Consider the following 27,775-nt stretch of genomic DNA (forward strand, 5'->3'; position numbering starts at 1 on the left):
GCTTGTTTTCTCATCAGTTATTTTATAATTTTCTGTAGTGCTGTAAAAAGTGATCAGAAGTAGTAATGTCTTAGCGATTTAGTCTACATTCTCCACTAGATGGGGATATTGTCTTTTAAAAATTTCTCTGTGTTTTTTTTTTTTTTTTTTTGGTTACACAAAATAGCATGTAAATATATGCTTATTGTGTAATAGTTTCAAACAATACAGAGGTAAGTGTGAATTAAAAACAAATTAAAATCCCCCTTCATTTCCTCCCCAGCCCTACTTCTTCTCTTTTGAGTGTATATCCTTTTAGACCTAGTCTGTGTACTTATATGTATGTACATTTATCCTTTTAGTTTAGTGGGCTTTTAAAAAACTCAAATGGGATTACATTATAAATATTGTTTTGTTAACTTGCCATTTAAATTTAATAGTTTGTCTTGGATTTTTTTTTTTTTTTTGTCAGTACTAAAATATTCCTAAAACTAGAAAAAGAGAGTAAGAATAATTATAGCTTATTGGCCATGGAATTTAAATCTATTTTGAAAGAGAATTTGTATTTTCCTTTGATTTTAAAAGTCTTACCCTACTCTTTTATTGATGTAACAGCCACCCTCACCAAAATAAACAGTGAAGTATATTTATTATAGTCATATTTTATGGATGACTGAGAGGCAGAGTTTGTTTCGTTAATTTCCAAAGGTTAGACTTAAGTTTTGAAATAATATTGTGTTTTATTTTTAAATTTATTTTGAAAATAGTATATTAAAAAAATACTTAGCATGATTCTTACTCATAGCACATGCTCAACAAATGTTAGTTTTTCCTGAATAAATATAACATATGACAAATTGGTTTGTTCAAGTAGATTATTCTTGGGGAAATTATGAATAAGCTTGTTCTAAGAAACCTGGGATGTGAGTAATCAAATGTCTAGTGTTGCAATAGATTTTTTTTTTTTTAAGGTAAAGAAGGAAAAACATGTGATGTAACTGCTCAGATGGTGCTAGTATGTTGTTGGAGAAGTATGAAGGAAGTTGCTTTACTTTTAGGCACACTGTGCCAGCTTCTACCCATGCAGTCTGTGCCAGCATCCCCTGATGGATTATTGACAGTGGAGCAGGTAGGGTATAATTTCTGGTCAAAGCATAAGTCACAAACTTTTATTTATAACCCAACTTTAAAAAAAAAAGAGTTTTGAATTTTTCTTGAATAAAATCCTACGGATGTCAACTGAAGAAAGTTCACGGTAGTTTAGGAATCAGATCTTGCGGCACATTTGAAAACTATGGCATTTTAGGAAATATTTTTATTTTTCTGTTATATAAATAACAATAGATTTTACCTCACTTTTAACTTTAAATTATCATTTTAATTTTTGTTTCTCCATTTAACACATACAAACTTAAATTTTAAATTTAAATGAAATTATCTATTTAGTAAAACTCCACAAACCTCTTAAATTTTGCAAAGAAATAAGAGTAATATATTGGTTGATTATGGATCTCATGTTTCTCACTACGTTGATAATAAAGTTGTAGTCACTTTAGTTTTTTTGGCTGATTTTTATTTTAAGACCACAAAGTTAGTTCACCATCTGGGACTGTTCAAGTGACTTGAGCCCAGTGTTTACAAGAAATTAGTTTACCACAAGCATTTCATTTGGAAATATTTTAGATTTATTAGATTTCTGCTTTTAATTGATTCCTTCTTCCTTTCCATATGGTTTCAACAAATCCATTTCCCACCATTTTCCAGCAAAGATATGTAACATGTACTTTCACTTTTAACCTTTTTCAAATAAAGATAATTTTTCCCCTCGGGTGTTACGACATTTAAGAACAAAACAAATATTGCCGTATGCTAATACTGATTATTTCTGTAATAACTGTGTGACTTGTTCCATGGAAATAATGCTGATATTTTTATTCCCACACTCTCTGTCACTCGTGTGCTTGCATCTGGAGGACAGCTGGGCTTGTGATGTTGCGAGGCCTTGGGATGGAGAACGCAGAGGGAAACAGTACACTGCCGGCATCGTGTTCCTTATACTCTTCCAAATCAAATAGGCGTTAGTGTCCTAGAGTTACTTGCAGTCATGCTGGTGACTGGCTGGAGTGCCAATGCCAACATCTTTGCTGAGGAATCCAGCTATGATTAATAATTACTTCACTGATGTTCACCATCTGACTAAGAAGTAAACATGTGCTAGAATCCCTTGACTTCTCACCTTTTCAAGGACAAGTTGAAACATCTAGTTTTTTGGGTTTGTTGGATAGTATTTTAAAAAAAAAAATTAAGGGAAACATATTTTGCTTTTACTGCAACTGAGAAAGACCTGAAAGCTTCGTATGAAAATCATTTTGCCTTGACACCTTTTACATGGCACCCAGATCTCATGAATTTAATTTACGTGGGATAACCATGTTAAAATTGGGAATTAATATAAAATAAAAGAGATGTTAGTAAAACAGCAACAATTACAAAGAGAGGCTCTTTACAAACCAAAGAACTCTTCCAATGACTTTTCTTGCATAAAAAAGAGAATCCGGGGGCCGGCCCTGTGTCTTAGCGGTTAAGTGCGCGCGCTCCACTACTGGCAGCCTGGGTTCGGATCCCGGGCGCGCACCGATGCACCGCTTCTCCGGCCATGCTGAGGCGGCGTCCCACATACAGCAACTAGAAGGATGTGCAGCTATGACATACAACTATCTACTGGGGCCTTGGGGAGAAAAAAGGGAAAAAAAGGAGGAGGATTGGTAATAGATGTTAGCTCAGGATCGGTCTTCCTCAGCAAAAAGAGGAAGATTGGCATGATGTTAGCTCAGGGCTGATCTTCCTCACACACACACAAAAAATAGAATCCAGCCTGTTTTTCTATAAAATATTAGTTTCCATTCTAATGAGGTCCATTCATTTTTCCAAGTTGATGTTCACCTGGTGACCTCACATATGTATGTTTGAGAAGAAATTAATGACTGAATGAGTGATCAAGAGTGTATGTGATAACGGTGTTCTGACATTGAAACCCTGCCCTCTGTGGAAAACTTTGTTCTTGATGATGCTGACTTTAACTAAGGAAATGCCTCAGTTTAGAAGCATTTAGTCAGTGAAAATCCAAAGTCATCAAGAAATTAGTGTTATTCATATTACTAGAGGATTCCTGTTTTTAAACATAAAATTTTGCTCCGTGAAATTTCCTTAAACTAAAAATACTCCCATGTACTTAAAACTTTTAAGGGTTAAAAATATAAATGACAGAGAAGAATGTAATTTACATTGGAGTGGCTGGGCCATGCCTAAGGTACACCTTCCAAGGGCATAGTCGCCCTGGCAAAGCTAGCTCTGTGCACCTGGTGGCAAAACTACAAATTCAAGAGTCAACAGCTTAGGTGAGGTTGACCACAACAGACCTGCAGAGACAGAGGCAGTAAAGTGACTTGCAGGCAGAATGCTGTGCGTTTTGGGGGAGAATTTGGAACTTGGATTTCTTATTCCCAAGAATAATAATAACTGTGAACTGCTCTTCTCTCAATGGGTGAAAGAAGCTGTTCCATACAACCTAAAATACTGATGTTCAGTCTGATGCTTCTTCCTCTCCACTCACCCTTCACTCTTGAAAAAGTAGTAGGATTCTATTATAATTTGAAATTTGAGGTCTCAAATGTAGAAGACAGGGAGGATTTCTTTTGTAGCTCAGTTGCTTTCAGCTCGTCCTCCTTTTATGGCCCTTTGTTAAAAGGCTGACCATTTAAATCCCCCACACATGAGTCTAGCTTATAACAGGCCAGCAGGTAGTGAGATTACAGTTTGGGAACTTTTGTTGCTGTATGAGGAGAAGAACTGGTGCTTGTTTATAATTCTGAATATTCAGTGCTATATTCACAAACTATTAGAGCTGGAAGGATCACAGAGATGATATTATCCAGCTCTCTTGTACAAGGGGAAACTGAAGCCCTTGGATGTTACCTGGTTTGCCCAAGATCACAAAGCTGGTTTGTGGCAACTCTGGGACAGGAACCCGGTTCTTCTCCTTCCCAGCCTGTGTTCTGACACGGCACAGTGCTGCCTTTGTTCTGAACTGCTCATTTAATTTTTCTTTAAATTCAATTTTCCCTACTACCCATAACCAACCAAATTTTTGCAAGCTACAGGACAGTAAGGCAACTTGCTCCTGAACTTTTTAGCAAATGATCCATTTCCCTAGGTCACTTCTTGTGAACCAACGTGTCCTCCGTGACTTCACCAAGAGGAAAATGTGTTCATTGAGAGGCACGTCTGACTTTCCTCCTGCGCTGTAATCACGTAATGAAAGGTTCTTTCATAATGTCCCTGTACAAGAGGCAGAGATAAAACCAGCTTTGAGGGATGTAAGTCGAGACCCTTAAGGAGTGAGCAGTGCGTGCAACCTTATCGCACAACTTCCTGACTGGTGTGTGTCTAGGTTTCAGGCTGGATGCTTTGCTGATGTGGAGTTTTGCTTGATACATTTTGTTGGTCCTCTTTCCGTGGGATATCGGATACCCAGTGCCTGTGGATTTTTTTAAACAACTTCCTCTACCTGGACTATCAATTCATATGTTTATATATTTCTCTTAATATTCCTAAAAAAGAGGCTTTTGGGTAGATTTTTCATATCCGCTTTCCTCTTCCTGGTAATTATTGCCACAGAAATCACATGAACAAAAATAATTACCAGCTATTAGAAATTAGCTATTTTTTTTTTAACTCCTGCTTTAGATTCTGTTGTAATTTTCATGATATGCATGGCTAATTGGGTTTATACATTCCCTCAATGTCTTGTTATTTTTTTATTTTTATTTTTTTGTGTGTGAGGAAGATCAGCCCTGAGCTAACACCCATGCTAATCCTCTTTTTGCTGAGGAAGAACAGCTCTGAGCTAACATCTATTGCCAATCCTCTTTCTTTTTTTCCCCAAAGCCCCAGTAGATAGTTGTATGTCATAGTTGCACATCCTTCTAGTTGCTGTATGTGGAACACGGCCTCAGCATGGCCGGAGAAGCAGTGCATCGGTGCGCGCCCTGGATCCGAACCCGGGCCGCTAGTATTGGAGCGCGCGCACTTAACCGCTAAGCCACGGGGCCGGCCCCCCTCAATGTCTTTTGTTACTGTTTTAGATTTTCTGTAATGGACTATAAATGGGATGTACGTTTAGTGCATTTATAAGTCTTAAAGAAATTGCCTTTTGTATTTTCTTTGCCAAAGTTTATTTTTTAGAAATTATGAATAAGTATTTATTGAATTTTTTAAGCTATGAAATGAAGTTCAGTGTGTAACCACATCATTTTGTCACCTATTTATTGACTGCCTTGCTACAAAAGTGTTGTGGGAACATGAAGAAGTATAATGTGTGGTTCTCTGACCTCAAAGGGCTTAGAAATATAATAGGGGATAAAGACAGAAATTTATTTTAAAAAGTCAGACTAAAGGGCAACAGTTAAAATGGCAGATGGTTAAGAATTTGCTAGAAAGCAAAGAATAAACATTCTGGTAAGAAGATGTCTAAATTCCAGAAAACTGTTATCTTTGTTGTTATTAGGTAGGAAAACAATGTTTGGTCTTTGAAGAAATCCCAGGTGTTAGTGAGAACTCACTATAGTGGAGAATGTACGGTTTAAAACGTTAATTTTCTTACTACAGTGTAAACGTTTATAAACTATTCCATTTAACCAAAGTGTAATTAGAAACTCCTAACCGTTGACATTCCTAAGGTTATGAGAACTGACTGTGTCTTAAAGTTACAATTTAGGGGCCGGCCTGGTGGTGCAAGTGGTTAAGTGCGCTCGCTCTGCTGCAGTGGCCCGGGGTTCGCCAGTTCAGATCCCGGGCACACACCGATGCAGTGTTTGTCAAGCCATGCTGTGGCAGCGTCCCATATAAAGTGGAGGAAGATGGGCACAGATGTTAGCCCAGGGCCAGTCTTTCTCAGCAAAAAAAAAGAGGAGGATTGGCAGAGGTTAGCTCAGGGCCGATCTTCCTCACACACACAAAAAATTTAAATTAAGGTTTAGGGATTAAGTGTCACTACTTGGTGATACAAAGTAAAAACAAAAGTGGACATTTAGCAATATTGATTGCTTCTCTGTGCCAGCTACTCTGCTAAATGCTTATGTACATGATCTCATTTATTTCTTAGAATAATCCTGTGAAGTAAGTTCTAGTTTTATCCCCGTTTCACAGATGAGGGAACTGTGTTGCTTAGTTAGCTTGTATTAGTAAGGAGGTGGAGTGGAGTTCCTGAGCTCAGCCCTCCTGGCTCCGGAGTCTCAGATCTTAACCACTGCACATGCTCTTTGTAGACACATCCCACCTGTTTATCTAATTTATAATGAGTGGAATTAGCTTTGATTTTTCTACTGTAATTTTCTACTTTGATTTTTCTACTATATAGATAAAGGACAAATAAAAAATGTATCTACATTTGTCCTTTGTCAGTTTCATGCTCTAGATGAGCATTTAGCTCCCCTAATTAGACCGTTGGTGAATTCTAGATGCCTAGGGACGTGGCATGTAGCTGTCCTCCCCTGTGGCAATTTACATCCTGTAAATCCATAAAGCATATTAATTTATCTATAGAAGTAGATTTTATGAAAAGTTACAACCAGCATATGCTAAACTTAAAGAGACAGTGACTCGAATTTAATTTTAAGAAATCAGTGTCTTTTTCTTTTCTTCTTTTGCATTTTACCTTAATTCCCTTTCAAAAATTCTGAGATATATGTTATATTTATTAAGAAAATATTTTGTAAAGGTATCATCCACGTTAAAAAAAGCTTTTTGTGAACTTTAAATAGGAACGTAGTGGTATCTAATAGAAAGGCAAATAAGTGGGATTTTCAGAGGACTTTTTCATTTTTAAAATTAAATTTAAAAATTCTTTTTCCGATTCTACTGTTGTCATTAATTTTCTGAGTTGTTTGGGTCAAATATGTTCCCTGTAGTCTGATTGTCCAGTGGGAGGGTGTCAGCATGGCCCCTTCTCCCTGTCCAGCTGCTCATAGACCACACCGCCCAGCTGATTCCCCTCACTCTTTATAATGAGGTACATCCTTACTTTGCAACCCTATCTTCCACTGTTTTCTAGCATGGAACCTCGAGGCCATTCAGCCAGGTCTGCTAACCCTCTCCTGTCTATTCTGGGTTCATTCATATAAAAAGACCCAGTAAACTTAGTGACTGTTTATTCATTCATTCTAGTATCCCCACCTCTTCTCATGTTAGTTATCCTCTTCCATTTTGGTTCACCCAAGTATCTCCTGTTTAAGGTCTGGACATGAAGCTTTTTCTAATAATTTATTTCAGTGTCGAAGGATCTTTCATTTCTTGGAGCTGTTAAGCTTCTAACGGGTACCACCCAGCATAGTGGCGTCCTCTGAACTGAAAGCCTCCTGAGGACAGACATCTTGTTTTGTTCTTTCCTGTCAACAGTAGCACTAAGCTGCTGTGCGTTTGGCAGGGTGCTAAAGAAATACTTCCTGTCTATGAACAGAAATTTTATACTCTCTTCAAAGGGAAAAATTCAAATTAAGCCTAGATATTACCCAGGTGGGTTTGTTGGGAAAGTAAATGCAAAATGAAATGAGGAAAAACTGTCTACCTCTCACTTGTATCCGTAGAACCTCATTCTGTTTTCTAAGGCCAGGATTACCCAGAGTTGAGGTCCACTCTTGAGAAGACCATCCACTGGTCACATTTCTGAGGTCTTTGATTTTATTTTATGCTTTTGATTTTGGCCTCTTTGAAGGGAGTTAGGATAAAGGAAGCAATGAAAATCTGATCTTTGCTTAAGAACTAGATTGTGAACCGTTGTAAGTCCACAGAGAAGCACTTTACCAGTAACAGTTATGTTTTCCTGAAGTATGTTTTAATATCTGTAACATTTTGAAAAAAAAAATTAAGTTAGAGAGGCTCCATCTCTTTGACTTCCTGTTTTTATTTTCTGTGGCTTAAAACACTTGGTTATCTTCTTTTATTTCTCTCAAGTAGAAATGATGGTCATAATAAGTTAGATGAGTGGGTTTTCTTCTGGTCCCCATTTTGTAGAATTATTGAACCTCCAATCTATCTTGGGGGTTAAATTCAGATTTAAGGCTTGATAATTCTATTCAAAATATACTCTGAAATTGCTGTATTGAATGTAAAATGATAAGGCTTACCCTGACTGTGGCTTTTGACAATTAGTAGTATGTGGCTTTTAAAAGATATTAAAAATTAGGAGTATCATCAGATCTTTACCTGAAGCCTTTAGCTGAAGAACATGACATGTCACTCTTTGGGATATTAAAGTATTAGAATTTTTTAAATTCTATTACATACTGCTTTTCTGATTCTCCATTGGTCTCATATCTGATGCCTATTTCTCTGAATGTATCACTTGTCTCTCTATAATTAGATATATTTTGAGTATAGAGTATGTCTTTACTTTTCTTCTATTTGAAAACCGAGACGGAGCTCATATTGAATTGAGCTGGATTATAGGTTATGGGCCTGTTGTGAGCTTTTAGATTTATTAACTCATTTTAATACACAACCTTTGAGGCAAGTACTGTTATTATCCCTAGTTTATAGATGAGGAAACTCAGACGCTTGCGCATGGTCACATGTGTACTCCTTGTATGATTTGTCATCTCTAATGTGTGCAGAACACTGATCTGGTCACTGGGCTGAGGTAGAATGTGTTTCCAGGTAAACATTCCTGAGCTGTCTTGGGCTAGCTTGCCTTTTCACCATGTTGTGGTCTGCTGGGGAGACCTGGATCAAGAGATAGCCAATTATAGCTGTGGTCCTGAGTTTTATATGAAATCTGGATTTTCTAAAGCCAATAGCCACCAAATCTTAATGGTATAAAAGAACCATCAGCCCATTTTAACAGTTAATTCTGTACAAAACCTCATCAGCAACTAATTGTCAGTCGTGTCTTCTTTAAAATAAATTGTCACATTTGTTACTTATCTAACCTTGCATGGAAAAAGGCAACGTGTATGAAAGCAATTGGGTAGCATTCTGGAAAATTCCGTGGTTCTGACTCAAAGTGAAGCCTGTCGATTTTCAGGAGGCCCTTTGCACTACGTCTTCCATCGCCATTAACATTTGTATATCTCTAAAAGGTAATTATTGGGAGTTATTGTTTAATGGGTTGGAGTTTCAGTTTGGGAAGATGAAAAAGTTCTGTAGGTGGATGGTGGTGATGGTTGCACAACAGTCTGAATATACTGAATGCCACTGTACACTTAAAAATGGTTAGAATGGTAAATGTTATGCTATGCCTATTTTAACCACAACAGAAAAAAATTTTTTTAAAGAGGAAGAAAAAGGTAATTATTTCACCTAGGCGTAGGTGTGTGAGGGTTGTCACTTCGTGTGATTTGCTCTTGGTGTTGAATAATACGAGCTAACAAAGAGAACACAGTGAGGTTTGTGAAGCTGGCGTAGGGAGGCCGTTCTACTGTAGCAGTTAAAGATGGCCAGCTCTGGGGCCAGACTGCCTGGGTTTATATACTGGCTCTACCACCTACTTGCTGTGTGACCTTGAATAAGTTACTTGGCCTTTCTGGGCCTCCTAGTCCCCATTGTAAAGTGGAGATAGTAACAGTACTTATTTCATGGAATTATTGTGAGGATTAATTGTGATATTATAAAAATGCTTAAAATACTACCTGTCACATAGTAAGTGCTAAATAGATGGACAGCAAGACTTGAGTTCTAAATGATATTGCTGACATAAATACATCTGTAAATGTAAGTATAAGTTGAACATTTATTTTTGATTTTGTTTTAAAGGTAAAAGAAATAGGAGATTACTTTAAACAACACCTTTTACAGTCCAGGCACAGAGGAGCATTTGAACTGGCTTACACTGGCTTTGTGAAACTCACTGAAATACTAAACAGGTAAAACAAAACAAATATCCTTTTGTGTACATGTTTTAAAGACTAAATGTACAAACCATGTGCTCGAAGTAGAATTTAGTTGTGTCTTTTGATGTTTAAAAGAATAAGACTTAGTTGGCTTCAAAACTCTTGGAAGAAATTGTTTTCTTGTGTTTCATTGTGTAATTTACTGTAGATGATTGAGTAAAATATCCAAACTGAATTGCTCTCTCATTGAAAGGTGATTTGAAGCAAACTCAAAGATTTTGCTAAAAATAGCTCTGAAGTTACCGTTTCTTTTCATTGAATGAAATGACTGTTTTGTCTGTTTGAAAATTACTTGGCATTTTGAATAAAATAAGCCCTCCAGTTTTTGGATTTGTGTATATTACAGACAAACACTCAAAGATTTTTGTGCTTTTCTTCGTAATTTTATCTTATAGAAAATTTTAAAAGAACAGTAAATAGACTAAAAAGTATAAAATATTTTTCCCCCTTAGTTGGAAAAATACTTTGGTAGATTTCGTGTATTTAGCCAAATGTATTTTTTTCAACATTATAGGTGCTGATAATTTCGTTCATTCGTATAATAGATTTCCTCCAAAAAGCTTGTGAGGAAACCTTAAATTACTTAATGACTAAGTGTTCATGGCAAGTGTTCTCTAAATAAAAGGTAGTATTTTCCAGGAAAACATTTCCACTGCCTGGAAACTTTTTGAAATGAAGCAGAGTTCTGCCAGCCTTGTAGCCTCAGCAAACATTTTATTTTGGGCTGTTAAGGCATCTACTCCTTGAATATTTTTGAAACTTTTTTTTCACACTCCTGGTAAAAACATTTATAAAACAGTTTGGCAGTTATGGGCTGCACAGAATATCTTTAAATGATACATTTAAAAATGTCCCTGACATTAAACTGCTGATCTTGAAAATATTTTGTTATCTTTTCAACTCTTCCTTTCCAGTGTAGACATGACTTAGGAATATTTTTTTCTCACAGCACAACACACTTCACTCCCTTCAAATCAATTAACAAATATATATTGAACACTAGCTGTGTACTTGGTACTGTGCTTGGTTTGGAGGATATAATACTTCTTTATAAGGCGAGGTTGCTGTTCTCAAAGAATTTATGGTTTAGTTTGGGAAATAAGCAGGGATGAAATTCAAAATATGTTTAACAAATGGTATGTTATGGGCACTGACTGGTCAGAACAGACACTGGCTGTAAGCACCCAACATCACTGTATGTGCGGATGTGTGTTAGCTGAATACCAGCCTGGAAAGTGAGACCAGCACACTTGGACAAGAAAAGCAGTCCAATATAATTGTCAAAATTTGTGTGAAATTCTGTAGGAATAGCAGAGAGAGAAAGCAACAGGGATGGGCTGGTAGGGCTTAATGGAGGAGGTAGAATTTGTGCTAATGCATGCATAAGGTTTAAGTAGATAGGAGGAGAAAGGAGGAAACTTTGTGAGCAAATGTTCAGAGGTTAGAATCAGCATGGCATATTATTAGGTGAGTAAATAAGCCAGCCTTATTGTAGGGGTGGTGGTGGAGCTAGTAGGCAATACCATACAACTGAGATTGAGGCCAAATTATGGCTATCTAGAAAGTAGGTTTGCTATAGTAGGGATGGAGAGAGGCACTGAACATTTTTGATCTGAAATAGATCATAGGAGGCGTCATAGAATAGAAAAATAGCAATAATCTATGATATAAGCTCTTAATTCTAGTTATATCTATTCCATTTATTGGCAGTTGGATAGTTAATCTTCTTAGTGTTTGATCTCTTCATCTCTAAAGTAAGGAAAGGAATATTTGCCCTTTTGGCAGATCTCTCTGGCTTTCTTGTATGGATCAAGTAAAATAGATATTTATGAAGATCCTTTTGCATTATAAAACTTTCTGCAAATGTGAGATTGATGTTGGTTGTGGTGTTGGTGTGTGAAAGTAGTTTTTCAGTTGGAAGTGTTAGGTAGATTGTAATGACAGATTGTAGTCAGGAGAGCCTGGAATCAGTTATAACCATCTAGATCTGAGGTGATGAGAGCTTCCTCTGTGACAGTGGCTCTGGGACTGGAGGGAAGGAAATGACACCTCAGTTAACATTCAGCCCCACATAGTAACAACTCCACACATGATGTATTGAATGCTTAGCAGGAAAGCTATGGACATATTTTATTATATTTCATGATGTTATGTGTCAAAAATTAGAGCGGGGCTCAGCTGGGTGATTCTCCTTCTCAAGGTATTTACTGAGGTCAGTTGGTGGCATTCAGATGGCAGATGAACTGGTCAGGAGGGTCCAAGACAGTTTTATTCACATTTATGGCACCTTGGTGGGATAGTTAGTAGAATAACTGGGCCTGGTTGGGACTGCATGTGGCCTGTCAGCGTGGCAGTCTTAGGGTAGCTGAAATTCTTTTATGGCAGCTGGCTTCCCTCAGAGAGAGTGTTTGAAGAGAACTAGGCAGAAGCTGTGTGCTCTTTTCTGACCTAGCCTCAGAAGTCTTATAACAGTGCTTCAGTCACATTCTTTTGGTTATAAGTGAGTCTTAAGGTCCATCCAGATTCAAGGGCAGAGGAATTAGATTCCACCATTTGATGGTGAAGTGGCAAGATCACTTTGGAGAAATACATGTGGGATGGGAGATATTGTGGTGACCATCTTTGAAAAATGGAATCTGCCACGTGAACCAACTGAATGTGAGTGATGGAGGTCACCAGGGAGTCCACGATTGTATCTGTGGTTTAATTCTTGGTGACCAGAAAAATGAGATTTATGTTAACAAAGACAACGAAACTGAAAGAGGGAATTGGTTTGATAAAAAGGAATAAATTTGTTTTTTGTGTGTGTTGAGTGTGAGATGATGATGGCATATCCTGGTGGAAATATTTAAGTCAGAACCTGGAGATAGGGGATTAGTTTGGGTGATATAACAGAAACAGAGATGTAGATTTATGAGTTGTCACCATAAACATCATAGAAGGATTACAGTCTTTAGGGGAGAGCGTAAAAGGAGAAAAGAACAGAGGACCAAGGACAGAGGCTTTTGAACAACTGTGCTGTGTGTTTGAATGGTACAGTTGAAGGTCTTCCAAATAAGTGGAATGGGGAGACCAGGCAAGGCCCAGCGCCTGGTATCTCAGCCACTCCTAATCTGCTGTAAAGATCTCCTCATGGCTGTCACTGTTGGCTTTTAACCAACTTGTTATGAATTCTCAACTGTTGCTTTCAAACCAAGTGGTTCTTGATCCCTTTGGAGACATTTCAGATTTGCTGAACAGAATGTTTTGCAGAGAACATCTTTACGGTGTGTGTGGCTTCCTTTTGTTTGGTTTTTTATTTTTAAAAGAAACTGTGTTTCTTTTGGATCTTTTTAAAGGCTTTTTATAAGCTCTTAAGTTATGAAAAAGTTATTTAGACATACAGCATTTAAAAAGTTTGCAGAAATAAAGCTGAGCTTTCATGAAAATCCACTGAAATGGAGGCCAACTGCTGGCCGCCTCTTGAACTACAGCTGTGTTGAGGAAGGAAGCACTTACAGAGATTAATGGATAAATAACTGAAGAGCTAAACATGAGCCACATTGTTTGAATTGGTTTTTAATAGGATTATTCAAAATGTCTTCAAATGTAAACTGACTTCACTATTAAACAATCGTCTAAGAATAAATAGGAATGGGAAACACCATTTTTTTCCTGGGAATTTTTTGAAGGCAACACTTGCACACATACACATGTAAACAATATGTTGAGTTAATTTTCTAGAATATGATTTTCTTATACGGTGCTTTCTATTTAGAATTTGGTGAAATATTCATACTCTCTTTAAAAAACATAATTACCTGCCTATGCATAGTTACCTGCCTAAGCATTTGATTGGAGTGATTAAGTGCATTAAAGTCATAGCCCTAAATTCAAGTTTCTGATGAAATTCATATTTTCTTGTTTACTCTCCATGATCTTAGTATTTTAAGTTGTTCTGTCGATGAAAATGAACAGAACCCTAAACGAGGGTGTTGAGCAAGGGAATCTAGCTTTCATTCATCCAACTATAAATGAAAAACTTAACTATAAAGGGACTAAATTGTTGACTACAATTCTAAATCTAGAAGGGAGGTTCGTGAGTACTTGATATTGTCTTACTCTTCATATATTTGAGTTGTTCTGCTTATTGAAATGTAGCTTAACCTACAAATATTTTTTGCAATAATTACAATCATTTTCACATTATTGGCCTGAAAAAATGAACTGCTGACATTTAGTTTTTTGTCATAAAATGCTAGCTAGTGCTGACTAATGGATGTCAACAATTAGGGTGGATAGAAGTAATTTAAATATATATTCAAACTTTCAACAGATAATTATGCTACAACAATTCAAATTTAGCAGAAAACTTCTTATGAACAACTGAAATATAATAATGAAAAAATAATTTTGTCTACCTTACTGGAGAATGAAAGACCAAGTCTCTAAAGAATATATAGTTGAACAAGAAGTGAATAGAATGTAATGTATGAAATTTGGAGAAAAAGTCATTCAACTCTAAATGAAAGAATATACAATTTTGTCTAAACCTTTCTTCCCATCTCCTTTGGCAAATGTGTCTAAATAAGACACTTTTTATTTCTGCACATCCTATGAATTTTATTTGAAATATTAATAATTAAATAAAGAATAACTAAGTGATGATCCACTCTAGGAAGTCATATTAATTTTTTATATATAGAGAAAATCTTCTAAATTTCCCATTTCTGTAGTGAATTAAAAGGATTTGGGGGAAAACTAGGATGTCTTAATGTTTAAATTCTATATTCTATAATTCTATACTCTAAATTCTAAATATTCTATATTCTAAATTCTAAATTTTGTATTCTTTGGGTCTTTGGTTTGTGACCCCTGAATATTTATTTTTAAGCCCACTCCATAGTTGAGTCGGATATTACCTTCTTTCTGGAACTTTGAATACTCGTTTTTAAAGTTCTTATAATAATACTGAGTCATTTAGACACAATAACGGAGGAATCTTGTTCTCAGTGAGTAGCCTTTATCTCAGCTAAGTCCCAGAGTTTTTAATATTAATTTTTTCTCCTTGATCTCAGGGAATGGTTATATTAAATATTAAGAGAACCAACAATATGGTACATCCTTCTAACCATTTCTTTTAATCCACCGACTCATGCTCTTCTCCCCTTGGCCTTCTGATTGGTAATTCAATTTAGATTTGGTCATTGCTATTATTGCCTTGCCTGCAGCTGAGGCTTCAGACTAGCCCCCTGATGTTTTAGCCTGCAGTAAACCTCAACAATATTTGATGGTGGTGAGGGCGGTTAAGATGGCTTCTGTTGATATGTAGCTTTCTCACTGGATCTCAATTGGGCAAATCATTGTTCAGGCTTAAAATTTCTCCATGCTTCAGGGTTATGTTCCCATTTTAAAATGTTCATGCACATGCACACAACCTTCCTGCACATCTGTCACTGTTTAGTATAATTGAAATAATAAACATGAACCTTAAAATAATAAACATAATACTTGACCAAAGAATGAATGGAGTGGAGAATTTAGCTTATGAAATAATTGGAGATTGGAAAAATCTCTAAGTTAGGAAAAATAACCATACTGTGAAAGAGTTTGAGGAAATGAAGGTAAGATTTCTCAATTAACAATAGTAATATAACTAATCAGAACTCAACAAAAAATAGCTCTGTGTTTCCATACTTCAGTGGATGGATGAAGCCATTGGAAAGCCACTTTGTAGTCAGGGAACCTGATTTATTGGCACAAAATAGTCTAATGACCAATTAGTTGGGTACAGCATATGTAATTTGATTTCAGTCTGCGGGTTTTATGCTTATCTTAGAATACTTATCCACTACGAGTGAGATAGCTTTGTGGATAGAAATTGGACTAATCTGTTTATGGAACAATAATTTGCTCCAGTGATCTGTTCAAGACAACACAAAGGCCTAAAGACCCGCTGTGGCCTGGGCTGTTCATTTCTGTTACTTTTAGTAGAGACTCAGGCCATAGCACTTAGCGCAGGAAAAAAAAAACTCAACAAAACCCCCTGCCTCTTTCCTATCAGGCTTTTTTTCTTTTTAATTTCTACTACTTATTGGCTGTGATAAACAGGAAAATCAGAGTGGTCTGCTTTCTCCCACAGCCCCACCCTCAACCACCACCTCCCCTGGAGTATGGAGGAAAGAATATTGAGGTATGAATTAGTGTTGAGTTCCACCAACCAGCTTTGTTGACAATAGGAAAGCCATTTAACCTTTCTGGACTGCCTTGTCCTTTTTGATAAAGTAAGAGGGTTCAGCTTTCTAAGGCCTCTTTCAGCTCTGAGCATTCTACTCGGTGTACAGTACTGCTTTCTAGTTTCTGATTGGGAAAGTCTGGGGATTTGGGATATGTAAGATTGAGGGAAGTGGGATACATTTTTAGTAAACTTCCTTTAGAATTTGTAAACTGATCTTTTAGGAGTATTTTGTGGATTAATAACATTTAGTGAGAGTTGCTTATGAAGAACATTGAATCACTGGTAAGAATGTTACAATTTTTATACTGTACTCAAGTCTAAAGACACTGTGTATTTTGTATTAATTTGACATGGGAGTGAAATAAAGCAAAAGAGCCTTCAGACAAAGAGGATGTCTGCTCTTTTAGTGGAGGGGCAGTCGCTAACAAAAGCAGGATTGGAATTCCCCGTAGCTGTGGTTGGTGACTGCATAGAGTTGGCACAGAGAACCGAGGACTGCTTCACTCAGGAACCTTTCCCTTTTCCTTGCTGACCCCTGGATTGTGTGATGAGGAACCAAAACAAACAACTAGACTTTGTCACATTGTTCTTGGGAGCCTTGCATGGTTCCATTTTTACCTCTCAATCCCTTCATTATCACAAACACCAGCAACTCTGGAGTTTTGAAATCACTTCCTTATAAAGTAATCTTTCCTTGCTGGGGAGTAGACAGAAGTTTCATTGACTAGTCAGAACTCTGGATTAGGCTATTGTGTTTTATAGGTACAATGGTGAATGACTTCACCATTGAGAAAACTTAAAGTTCTAGCCCTCCCTTTCTACACCTGATTTTTTAATTATCTGACCAACTGAAGGCACAGCTAATGTACAGCAGCTGGCATCAACACTAGTTGGTCCTTAGTTAGTCATTCAACAAAATATTTCTTGAACATCTACTGTGTGCCAGATGCTGTGATGGAAATGCTTTGTTTGACCATTGAGAGTATAATATGGTAGGCCAGAGTTGCTGTAAACCTAGAGACAATTATTAGGACCTAAATTTGAAACACTGATCTCTATAGAACTGAGAGGCATATGAAGACCTGAAAAAGGAACTAAGGCTTGTGTAGGACCATGATGAGGTGTTTTGGAGACGTTTTCATGAGTAGTTTTGGGTGCTTATTTAATTTAGGGTCATTGCTTTCTCCATTTGCAATAGTAACCCAGGTAGTAATAGCTCGTTGAATTTCAAAGCATTTTTATAGTGATTTTATTTTAATTCTTAGGCACTGAGAAATCAAATGATTTGTTCATAGCCACACAACTAGTTGGTGACAGAGCCGGGACTGGAATCCAAATGTTTTTTTGGAACTTCATACTGCTTCAGAGATTAGCAGTTTAACAAGTTTATTGATCACCTGCTTTATGTAAGAAATTGTGACAGGCAGCATTATAGAGGATAAAATATTGGTAAAACATGGTTCTTGTTCTTAGCGGAACTTCCAGGCTAGCACAATTTTTGGGATTAGAGAAGTAAATTAAATCATTTACAAGGAAGAAATGAAGGACCAAGAAAAAGTTCCACTTGCTTGGCAGTCTGTCCCAGGTGATGGGAAGAATAATTAATGCCATTAACAAAGCAAGGCAAGAAGAAGAAAGGAACTGATGGGAGGCAGGCTAATACTTTAGACATGTGGAGTTTGAGGTGGTGCTGGGAGGCTGCCTAGAGGGATAGCAGACAGTGGAAATAAAGGTGGAGAAATTGGGTGAGGGGTCAGAGTTGGAGATGGGGTGGCCTGGAACTCCCCCAGTTTTTTAGCAGCGGAAACCCAACGTTCTGGGAAACCCCTCTGTCCCAGGCAGACAGGGATGGTTGGTCTCTCTTGCTGGGGGTATATATTTTGAGAGTCAGCCATACAGAGGAAATAATTGAAGCCACAGGCCTGGAAGAGGTCTCCTAAAGAGCCTTAAGAGAGAAGGGAAAAGGTTGTAACCTCAGATTAAATCTTGTATTTGTTAGAACTCAGAAACACTGGTCATTTGAAACATAGTTTCTACCCCATGTTCACAGCTATACAAACCTCAGTTAAATAACACTTTACACAAACCTGAACCCTATACTGGGTTTTGTTCTAGAATCTTGGAAAAAAAAAAATATCTCTTGGGGTATCATTTAGGCTAACAGAGTTGATTTTGATAGGCTGCTTGGGGGTTTCAGTAGAAAATATCTTCGTATGAGTGCGGTGACCTTGGTATGTGGAGATTATGAAAGTGTTTATACCTATTTGAGGAAGCTAAGGAGTTGAATCACCTGCTGGCTTTAATGATGACGCCTCTTGTCACTGGAAAGCACTTTTGTTTATACCTTCTTTTCTAGTTACTATGCCCTCTTTCTTTGTCAACCTGGTTTTTTAGAATGGCACACTTAACAGAGTCGGCGAGTTATAGGTCGTTCATTTATCCAACAGATATTTACTGAGCTCCTTATTGGGTGCCAGGCCCTGTTGGTGCTGGGAGTAGAGAAGTGGATAGGACAGAGTGTGTCCCTGATATCATGGACATGGATTTTAAAGGACATCTAGAAAATAATAAGAAACTATTAATTAGCAATATGTATTTTGATGTGGTAAAGTTTAGTGTTAAGGAGAAATCTCTCTTTCCTCTTGCTCTAAAGTGAGCCAAGCCTTGAATGACAAGCAGCAGCGTTCTGTGGGAACAGCTCTCCAGGCAAGGGCAACAGCTCACACAAAAGCCTTTGCTGTATTTGAAGAACAGAGTGCTATAAGATGAAATTGAATGAGATTGTCCAAATATGTAGGGCTTTGTGAGGCAGGATAAGGAGTTTGGATTTTGTGTTCCCTGGAAATCTTTTTTTTTTTTTTTCCCTGAGAGTCTCCAACCAAATAGATATAAAAATAAAAGGTACTTTGGGAATTGTTCAAACATTAGTATGTATGAACCCTAATAAGTAGCTTTCAGATTATCAACAAATAAAGTACATATGTGTGTGTTATGGAGTTGCATACAAGAGTGGAGAGTGGCTGGATAGGACAAATGAGAAATTACATGAATGTATAAAATAAATGGAAATAAAGTTTGTGTTCCCAGAAAGTGTACTGTATCTCTCCAAGCTGTTTATCTCCTCTTGACTCTTTTCCTACCTGTACTTGGAATATTAGATCAGTTTGTTCAATATCATCAGTAGGTGATTTTAGACTAGTGCGTGGAATATGTAAAGCACGTAGCTTGTGAAGCAAACACCTCTTTTTACATTGTGGATAATTTTTCTCTTCTAAGCCTGAAGGATATGCTGCTCCAATTATTAGGGTGTAGCCTCCCTCCCCACAGTTCAAAGTCAATAGTCTGACTTGTTTTCTGTGTTATGGGCTGCGAAAGCTTTGCTTTGCAACACTTTGGACTTGTGTGAGTGAGAAAAGTGGCATTCCTCATAACATTAATATAGTAGAGGTTTGGAGGTGATTCTAAAATTATCAGATTGTCTTTCTTCTATTTTCCCTGAAAGCCTCACTCTTTTTTTTTTTAATGGGGATAGGTACATGTTTTTCAGTTTCCTCTGTTTTCATCTGTATGAGGGAATAAAACTCTTATGTCTCTGTATTGTATATCAGACCAGTACTAATTATTCCCCCTTGGTTGCCGGTGTATCATCTGATGTGTGATATGCAGGGTTTTGGGTATCTAAGTGTGCTCTTCTGAATAGCCAGGCTAAGAGTTTGTTATTTTTTAAATTATTGTTTATAGCTGTTTTCATTCAGATGATGCTGGTGATGACTGATGATGTTGAGCTTGAGTAAACACATCATTTACTTTGTATCAAGTTTAGGGACAAATTCTGATTTTGTCCCAAAAACAAACTCATTTTTTGTTTGCATTATTTAGAATTATTTAATGGTTAGCAAATGAAAAATAAGGAAAGAGAAATAAAGGACCATGGTAAGACAAATTTTATTAACAATCAATAAATAAATACTTTGTTTTTATTGATATTTATTTTTATCAACCCCAATAACTTATTTAAATGAGTTTTCATTTGGAATTTCTCTTAAACCTGACAAAATGAAAGTCTGTGTTTATGGGAAAGAGGAAAGATTTTCTTCCTTCTTGTGCTAAAAGCCCTTAGTGATAACAGCTTGGTTAGTAAATTATTATTTAGGAAATGAGGATAAAGGGAGAGGCTTAACCTTTACTTAGCTGAAGTTACACATAACTAGTTTCCTGGCTATTGAGTCTTAATAATTTTCTGGGAATTTTGCCTCATATATTGGCTTTAAATGTACTTCACATTTAAAAACTGAAATTAGTTGCTTTGTGTTTGCAGGTGAAATAATTTCTTTAGGCCAGGGGTGAGTCATTCAGTTAATGTAAGAAAACAGTTTAACAGTAATAAATGTCCCCAGTTGTCTAAGAGAGTTGGAATACCTCCAGAATGAATGAGACACAGTTCACCTCAAGTCAATTATAAGTAGCTTATCCACTGAGTGGATTTTTCTGTAGGATATTTTCATTCTCCAGCTAGGTTTCCATCCATATCACTCAGATTGTTTAAAAACTACTTTAACCTCCACCTTCAGGGTGGTAGACATTCAGGGATTGAGGTCAGTCTGAACGGTAACCTGAATAAAACATGATTGGGAAGGTAATTTCTTAAAAACAATATACTCGGTTAATACATTCCAAAGCCAGAGGAACATGCTTTCTGAATGATATGTCATTTGGAGTTTTTATTCTACTGCTCCCTTCCTAGGGCGCAGCGTAATGCCAGGCAACTACTAGGTACTTAATAGATCTTTTTTCCAAATAAATGAATGAAATCCACTGAAGCAAATAATAGAGAGTTGATAGTATCTCCATCATGAGCTAGATCAAGCCAAATGTGTAGCTGAGCATTTAGGGTATAATGCCTTTTTATTAAGCAAGGGTTTTGGTGTCAATCTACATTTTAATTCTCCCTTTGTCACTTATTATCTGTATAACCTTGGGCAAATTATTTAACTTCTCTCTCTTTCCTTTTTTTTTTTTCACTTGATTTAAAAAATTAGTGTGAAAGACTTGAACATATTGGTATGTACAGTGGAGACTATAATCAACAGTTGGATAGCTGGAGGAAGAGCTTTCCAGGCAGAGAGAAGGTCAAGGGCAAAAGTCTTGAGAGGAATGAATTTAGAGTAGTTAAGGAACAGCAAGTAAACCATTTGTGACTGGAGTGGAGTAAGGGAAGAAGTTGTGGAAGATAAGATCAGAGAGGTAATGGGGACTAAATACTATAAGATGTAGTAAGGACTTTGACGTTTATTCTGAGTAAAATGGGGAACCACTGGAGGGTTTGTGAACAGAGTATCATGATCTGGCCTTTTAAAAGGATTACTTTGACTGTTGTGTTACTATAATAGTAAAAGCAGACAGATCAGTTAGGAAGTTACACTATTATTGTAATTCAAGAAAGATGGTGATGGCTTGGAGAGTGGTGGAGATAGTAAAAAGTGATCTGAATCTGGATGTAATTTGAAGGTAGAATAGACAGGATATGCTGGCACATTGCATTTGGTATTTGAGAGAAAGGATGATTCCAAAATTTTTGGCCTAAGATATGTTAATCATAAACTAGTATGAGGAAGACTGGGTAGAAGTGATTTTTGGAGGAAGACCAGGAGTTTAGTGTGGGGCATGGTAAGGTTGAGATGTCTAGTAGACACCACACTGAGACTGCTCTGGGTTTGCTGAAGTATGCCCTTTAGAATTTCTTTTTGTGCAGGTCTCTGAGAGGCAGACTTACTCTTTGTACGTCGCAAATTGTCTTTATCTTACCTCCACTTTTGAATGTAGTTTAACTGGGTATAGAATTCTGGTTGACAGTTATTTTCCCTCACTGCTTTGAAGATATTATGTGTTTTATTATAGCCAGTGAGAAACTTGTCTTTGATATAATTGGTGTTCCTTTGTAGGTAGTCTGTTTTTTTCTTTCATCTCCTGTGGCTTTTAAGGTGTTCTCTTAATCACAATTTCGCTATGATATGTCTAGGTATGAATTTATTTACTTGGAGTAGGTACTTGGCATATCCTTTGAATCTGAGGCCTCATAACTTTCTTCAGTTCTAGGAAATTTTTAGATATTTCTTTGAGTATCTTTCTCCTAGTAGCCATTCTGTTCCTGTTTCCTGACTCTTATTAGATTGTATTGGATTTTCTCAAGCTATCGTATGTATGTGTGTATGTATGTGTATGTATGTATATGTATATATACACCACATATATATTTTGTATTTTTGTCTTTCTGAATACGATTTTGGGTACATTTCTCAGAAAACCGTCTTCTGAGTCACCAATTCTCTAGAATTCATCGTATCTGTTATTTTTTTTTTATTTTGAAAGTACGTTTTCATTTCCAATATTTCCAATATCTTTATTTTCGTATATACTTGTTCTTACTTCAGTACTGCCTGTCTTTCATAATTTCTTGCTGTTTTAAATAGAAGTTATTCCTTCATTTATCTCTTGAGTATTCTCAACATATATTTTAATGTCTTTATCAGACCACTCCATAAAATTAGATTTCATATGGAGTGAATTTATTCTAATTATTGATTTTTTTAGATTGTCTTTCTTAATATAAAACTTATTTCTGTGTTTTTAGTCGTGGTTTGCTGGCTATGATTGGGAACCTTTTGGGTTTATTTATTTTTTTCTCCCGGGGCTCATTCCTCTCTGTCAGAGGAACTAGATTAGATAGTGGCGTTTTGTGTCTCCCGTCCACAGTGATCCTGGGGACATCACAGATCTAGTCACTAAGTGCATAGTCAGCCTGGTACAGTCTCTGGCTTTTGCTACTGCTGCAGCCCTGGCAGCTCTGGCAGTAGCCCCTTTTCAACGTCCTTTCATGGGAGAGGAGGCTGCTGAAACTCCCTGTTTCCTGGGAGAAAGGTGAGTTACCCCAGAGGAACTAACTTCCTGGCCATCACTGCTGCTTCTAGAGCTGTAACCCCACAGATCTCTGGTATCAGGACACTCACTGCTTTGCATCTGTTTTACTCAGATAATTGTCTTATTTTCGAACTCACTTGGTTTTGGGGTTCTATTTGTATATTTTGGTTATTATTAATATGTGTTGTGTATTGGGGGGTGTGTCTTGTCAAAATGTAAACCAACTATTCCATCTCTATCAGAACTTCAATTGAAACTCTTTAAAACTTGCTTTTCTCATAATAATAGATAATAATTTTAGAAAACAGCTATTAAGAGCTTATTTAAACACTTTACAACAATGAACTGATTTAATCCTCCCAACAACTTTCATCTTATAGAAGAGGAAAGTGAGAAATGGAAAGGTTTTGTAACTTGTCCTGGATGACACAAGCTATTAGATGGCAGAGCAAGGATTCTAAAGTAAATAACTGGGCTCCATAGTCTGTCCTCCTAACCACTGTGATATATACTTTCTCCTCTGTTAGTTGGGGAAAATAATACCTTGTCACAGATTTATTTGTTGCAGAGAAAGATAAGGTGTGAAAAGCCGTATCTGATGTATAATAGGCATTCAGTAAATGTTTATTTTTCTTTCCTTAGTGGCAGGCAAATATATTTCCAGTATGATAATTTAAACAAAACTTATAAGTGGATTTTGTTTAAAATATAGCATGTTTAATTTTAGTAAAAGGGGTGAGAGTTCTATTATTGGACCAATTCCCTCGTATGGCTGTGGGGGTAGGACTGGTCTGGGAGAGATGCAGAGCTAGGAAGCAAGGGAATCAGAGAAATAGGGTCCAAGAGCAAAGTCCAGATTGGAAACCAGACAATTGAAGGATTCTGCAGAAAAGCCGGTATGATCCTGGGGAATTCCAGAGCAGAGCAGTAAGGTTTGGACTAGATGGTAGGAGCTGGTGCCTTGAGCATTTCCCAGAGCTCCTGAGGCTCCTGGATCCTTGGCAGTGGGCAGAGAGGGCTCTGTTGATGGCACTTTGCCAGCCTTGACCTTGTTGGAACATTCTTCTGGCTTTTGTTTTTAAATTCCCCAAATTAACGAGGAGCATTTAGTCTTAGTGTGCAACAATAAATAGACCTGGTTAACTGTTTAGAGTTATAATAGCCAAAAATCTAAATTAGGGAATTGCTCTGGGGCCTTTACTTAAGCTATTTTTTCAGTCCTCTCATCTTCTACTTCCTCAACCCTGCGTATGTGGACTTTGCACCGTTCTGCCTACACATCCTTCAAAGTCCAGCTCAAATTCTACTCCTTCCATGACACTTTGTTGGCCCACGTACACCTTGTGCTCTAAGTACATTAGAACCTTCGAGAAAGGAAAGGTCCTTGTGAGATGCAATACTAGGAGGAAGTTTCACCAATTTGTATGAATAGGGATAAGTGTGGAGACCATAAGCAAATGCTTAGTTGGGAATATGAAGAGAGAAAGAAAGAGAGAGAGAGAGAGTGTGTGTGTGTGGTTTATGTTAGTATGGGAATCAGAAAAGCGAGCAACCTTATTAAACAGAAGGTCTGTGTAGGAATTTTTAAGGTTCAATTGAAGTAGGAGTGTTGGGGCCAGGTCACAGGCAACCTTTCAAGCTGGAAGATTTGATCAAGCTGGGTAGGAGTTAGATCAAGATTTGTTAACAGTCAAGAGCCGTTGTGAGTTCAGGCAGGAAGAGTGATGCATAGTGAGGTGGCCCACTCTGATCCCAGACCCACGTGCCTTCTCTGATTGGTTGGTTTTGCTAGAACCTCTGAGTGCCAGCTCAGAGAGGCCCAGGAGAGGCTTGCTGACAGTGTTGAGGAGCATTACTGAACTGGTATTTGTTATACTAGTATTTCAGTGCACTTGATAGGAAAATAAGGAAATAGGAAAAGACTCCTGTGGTTTCTTTTCCTCTTAGTTGTTACTACATGATGAATTTCTACAGGAGACTTGACCTTAGACTGCAGCATTGTCTATGAGCCCGTCCTCCATTGCCAGTGATCCTGAGGTGGGGAAGAAAATCTAAGGAAATGAAATCCACAGATAATTTTAGATCAAGTAGTTTTTACTTTTTTCACCTCTGTGACTCCAGCTTTTTCTTGGATAGTTAGATCACAAAAAGATGACTTTGCTTTAATTCTCTTTTTTTTTTCTTTTCCCTGGTCATATATTGTGGTGTAAATTAACTCAAATATACTTAAAAGAGAGTGAAGAAGGAGCAAAAGAAGGCAGTAATCCATAATGTATCCTTAGCACTTAAATAACAGCTCTGAGGAATTTGGATTTCAGTTTTCAACTGGGCAACTATGTGAGGATTATACCAAGCTGGCAGTGTTAGAAATCAACTAGAGAAATTATTCCATGAAACACAAGGCATTTATCTTAATTTTTAAAAGATGTAGGGCCGGCCCTGTGGCTTAGCGGTTGAGTGCACGTGCTCCACTGCTGGCGGCCTGGGTTCGGATCCCGGGCGCCCGACGCACCGCTTGTCTGGCCATGCTGAGGCCGTGTCCCACATACAGCAACTAGAAGGATGTGCAGCTATGACATACAACTATCTACTGGGGCTTTGGGGAAAAAATAAATAAATAAAATTATTAAAAGATGTAACTCCGCTGATGGGAAGTAACTTCAATCATTATAAATATGAAAATGTCGGAGGATTACTTTTATTATGAAAAATTTCAAACATATATAATAGATTATTTTTATTATGAAGATTTTCAAATACAAATTTTAAACGTATATAAATATATAAACATATATAAAAATTTCAAACATATATATACACGTATATGTAAAAGTAGATAGACTAATATAATGAACTCCTTTACCCATCACCCAGATTCAACAGTTATCAAAATTTTGCCACACTTACTTCATCTGTTCCTTTCATTGTGGTTTGCTGAAGTGTTATAAAGTACAGCCCTGATTTGTTATTTTTATTCTTGTGTACTTCACTGTGCATCTCTAAAAAACGTGGACACTGTCTTCCATGTCCACAGTGCCATTGGCACATGCTATAAATATTTCTTTGATGTCGTATAATAGCTAGAACATATATAAATTTCCTCTATGAGGAAACTTTTTACATTTGTTTTGTTCATGTTGGAATCTAAACAAGGTTCACACTTTGCATTTGGTTGTTGTGCCTTTGAGTCTCTTTTAATCTCATGGTTTAGATGGTTAGTGGCTGATTTTAGTGCTGAGGGGAATGAGTGGGAAGAAGCAGAAGTGAGGTGATAGATTTTAAGCCACGCTAAAAGGAAACCTTTAAAACCACAGAGCCTGCTGGGAGTAGGGAGGTTTGATTGTAACATTTATGGCTGAAATAATATTTTTAGGCCTATGTCAATCTTTTTAAAATGCCTCCTTTAGAGTAGTATATATATACAGTAATTTATATGTATAGTCGTGCGCCACATAATGATGTTTCCATCAACGTTGGACGGCATATACGAGGGTGGTCCCATAAGATTAGTACCATATAGCCTAGGTGTGTAGCAGGCTATACCATTTAGGTTTGTGTAAGTACATTCTGTGATGTTCACACAAAGATGAAATCACCTAACAACGCATTTCTCAGAAGGTGTCCCCATCGTTAAGTGATGCGTGACTGTTTTGTTCTATACAAGACATAAACAGCCAAATTTGTGTTGCTATTTGTAATGTTTAGTCAGAAACTGAAGTTGTCTCTCTTACACCAAACTAGAATAAAGAAAAAAATCCGATGTTTTTGTTTTTGGTGAGGAAGATTAGCCCTGAGCTAACATCCAATGCCAATCCTGCTCTTTTTTGCTCAGGAAGATCAGCCCTGGGCTAACATCTGTGCCCATCTTCCTCTACTTTATGTAGGATGCCACCACAGCATGGCTTGACAAGTGGTGCATCATTGCGTGCCCAGGATCCGAACCTGCGAACCCCGGGCCGCTGAAGCGGAGCACTGCCCACCAGGCGGCCCCCTGCATGTGTTTTTAAGAGATCTAATTCTCACTGTACATTAGAAAGCAGTTATCTTTCTGTAGAATGTCTTCCTCAATTAAAAATACTCTCCTTTTTAATTTTCATATATTACTTTTAATTAAATCCAATTACAATCCTCCTAAAATAATTGTATCTATCTACCATTGAATAAGCTATTTCTTAGAATGTTATACCATCTGGTAGGGCATAAGTTACAAAAAATTTTTTTAATTAAATGTTCTTAAGCACTCAGAATAATGCTTAATATAATAGAGCAGAATCTCACTAACAGTAATATCCAAATAACCCCAAAATGTTTATAACTCTTCCCGGATAGCTTGCTTTATTAATTCTCCATAGGATCTGGTTGAAAATTTTATTCATGGAGGCCACATTTTGAGAGAGATGAAAATGATTAATAACTATTTTTAAAGTGTGTTTTCTTTGAATATGTAGAATCTCTGTAAATGCAGAACATAAATTACAATAAACTATAAAGAAATCTTGAGTTTTGCAGTAGAGAACATCTGTGAGAGCTTGATTAACCTTCAGAACATTTGAGTATGGGTGTGAGCCTAGATATTAAAGCTTATTTTGCAGACAAGACACATGCTTTGCGTGCTTTTGTAAGAAATGGAGTCTGTAATCACTTCAAATCCTAAGACCCATAATAAAGAGGAAAGTAGATGAAAAGTAGAAAGTGAAATATTTTTTAGTTTCCCTCC

At 37.0% G+C, this 27,775-nt stretch overlaps 1 protein-coding gene across 3 annotated transcripts in view; it reads left to right on the top strand.

The window, feature by feature from the left end:
• The window catches only part of THADA (THADA armadillo repeat containing), a 313,262-nt gene that overhangs the window by 43,189 nt on the left and 242,298 nt on the right, over nt 1-27,775 (top strand). For all 3 annotated transcript variants that reach the window (XM_087436835.1, XM_087436834.1, XM_014792321.2), the window contains exons 21-22: nt 951-1,108; nt 9,787-9,896. In XM_087436835.1, coding sequence (XP_087292961.1) covers nt 951-1,108; nt 9,787-9,896 — 268 coding nt within the window. The remainder of the gene's footprint in view (nt 1-950; nt 1,109-9,786; nt 9,897-27,775) is intronic.

This window comes from Ceratotherium simum, chromosome 11, assembly GCF_057802395.1.
Source record: "Ceratotherium simum simum isolate JZ-2026a chromosome 11, ASM5780239v1, whole genome shotgun sequence".
Taxonomy (NCBI): Eukaryota; Metazoa; Chordata; class Mammalia; order Perissodactyla; family Rhinocerotidae; genus Ceratotherium; species Ceratotherium simum.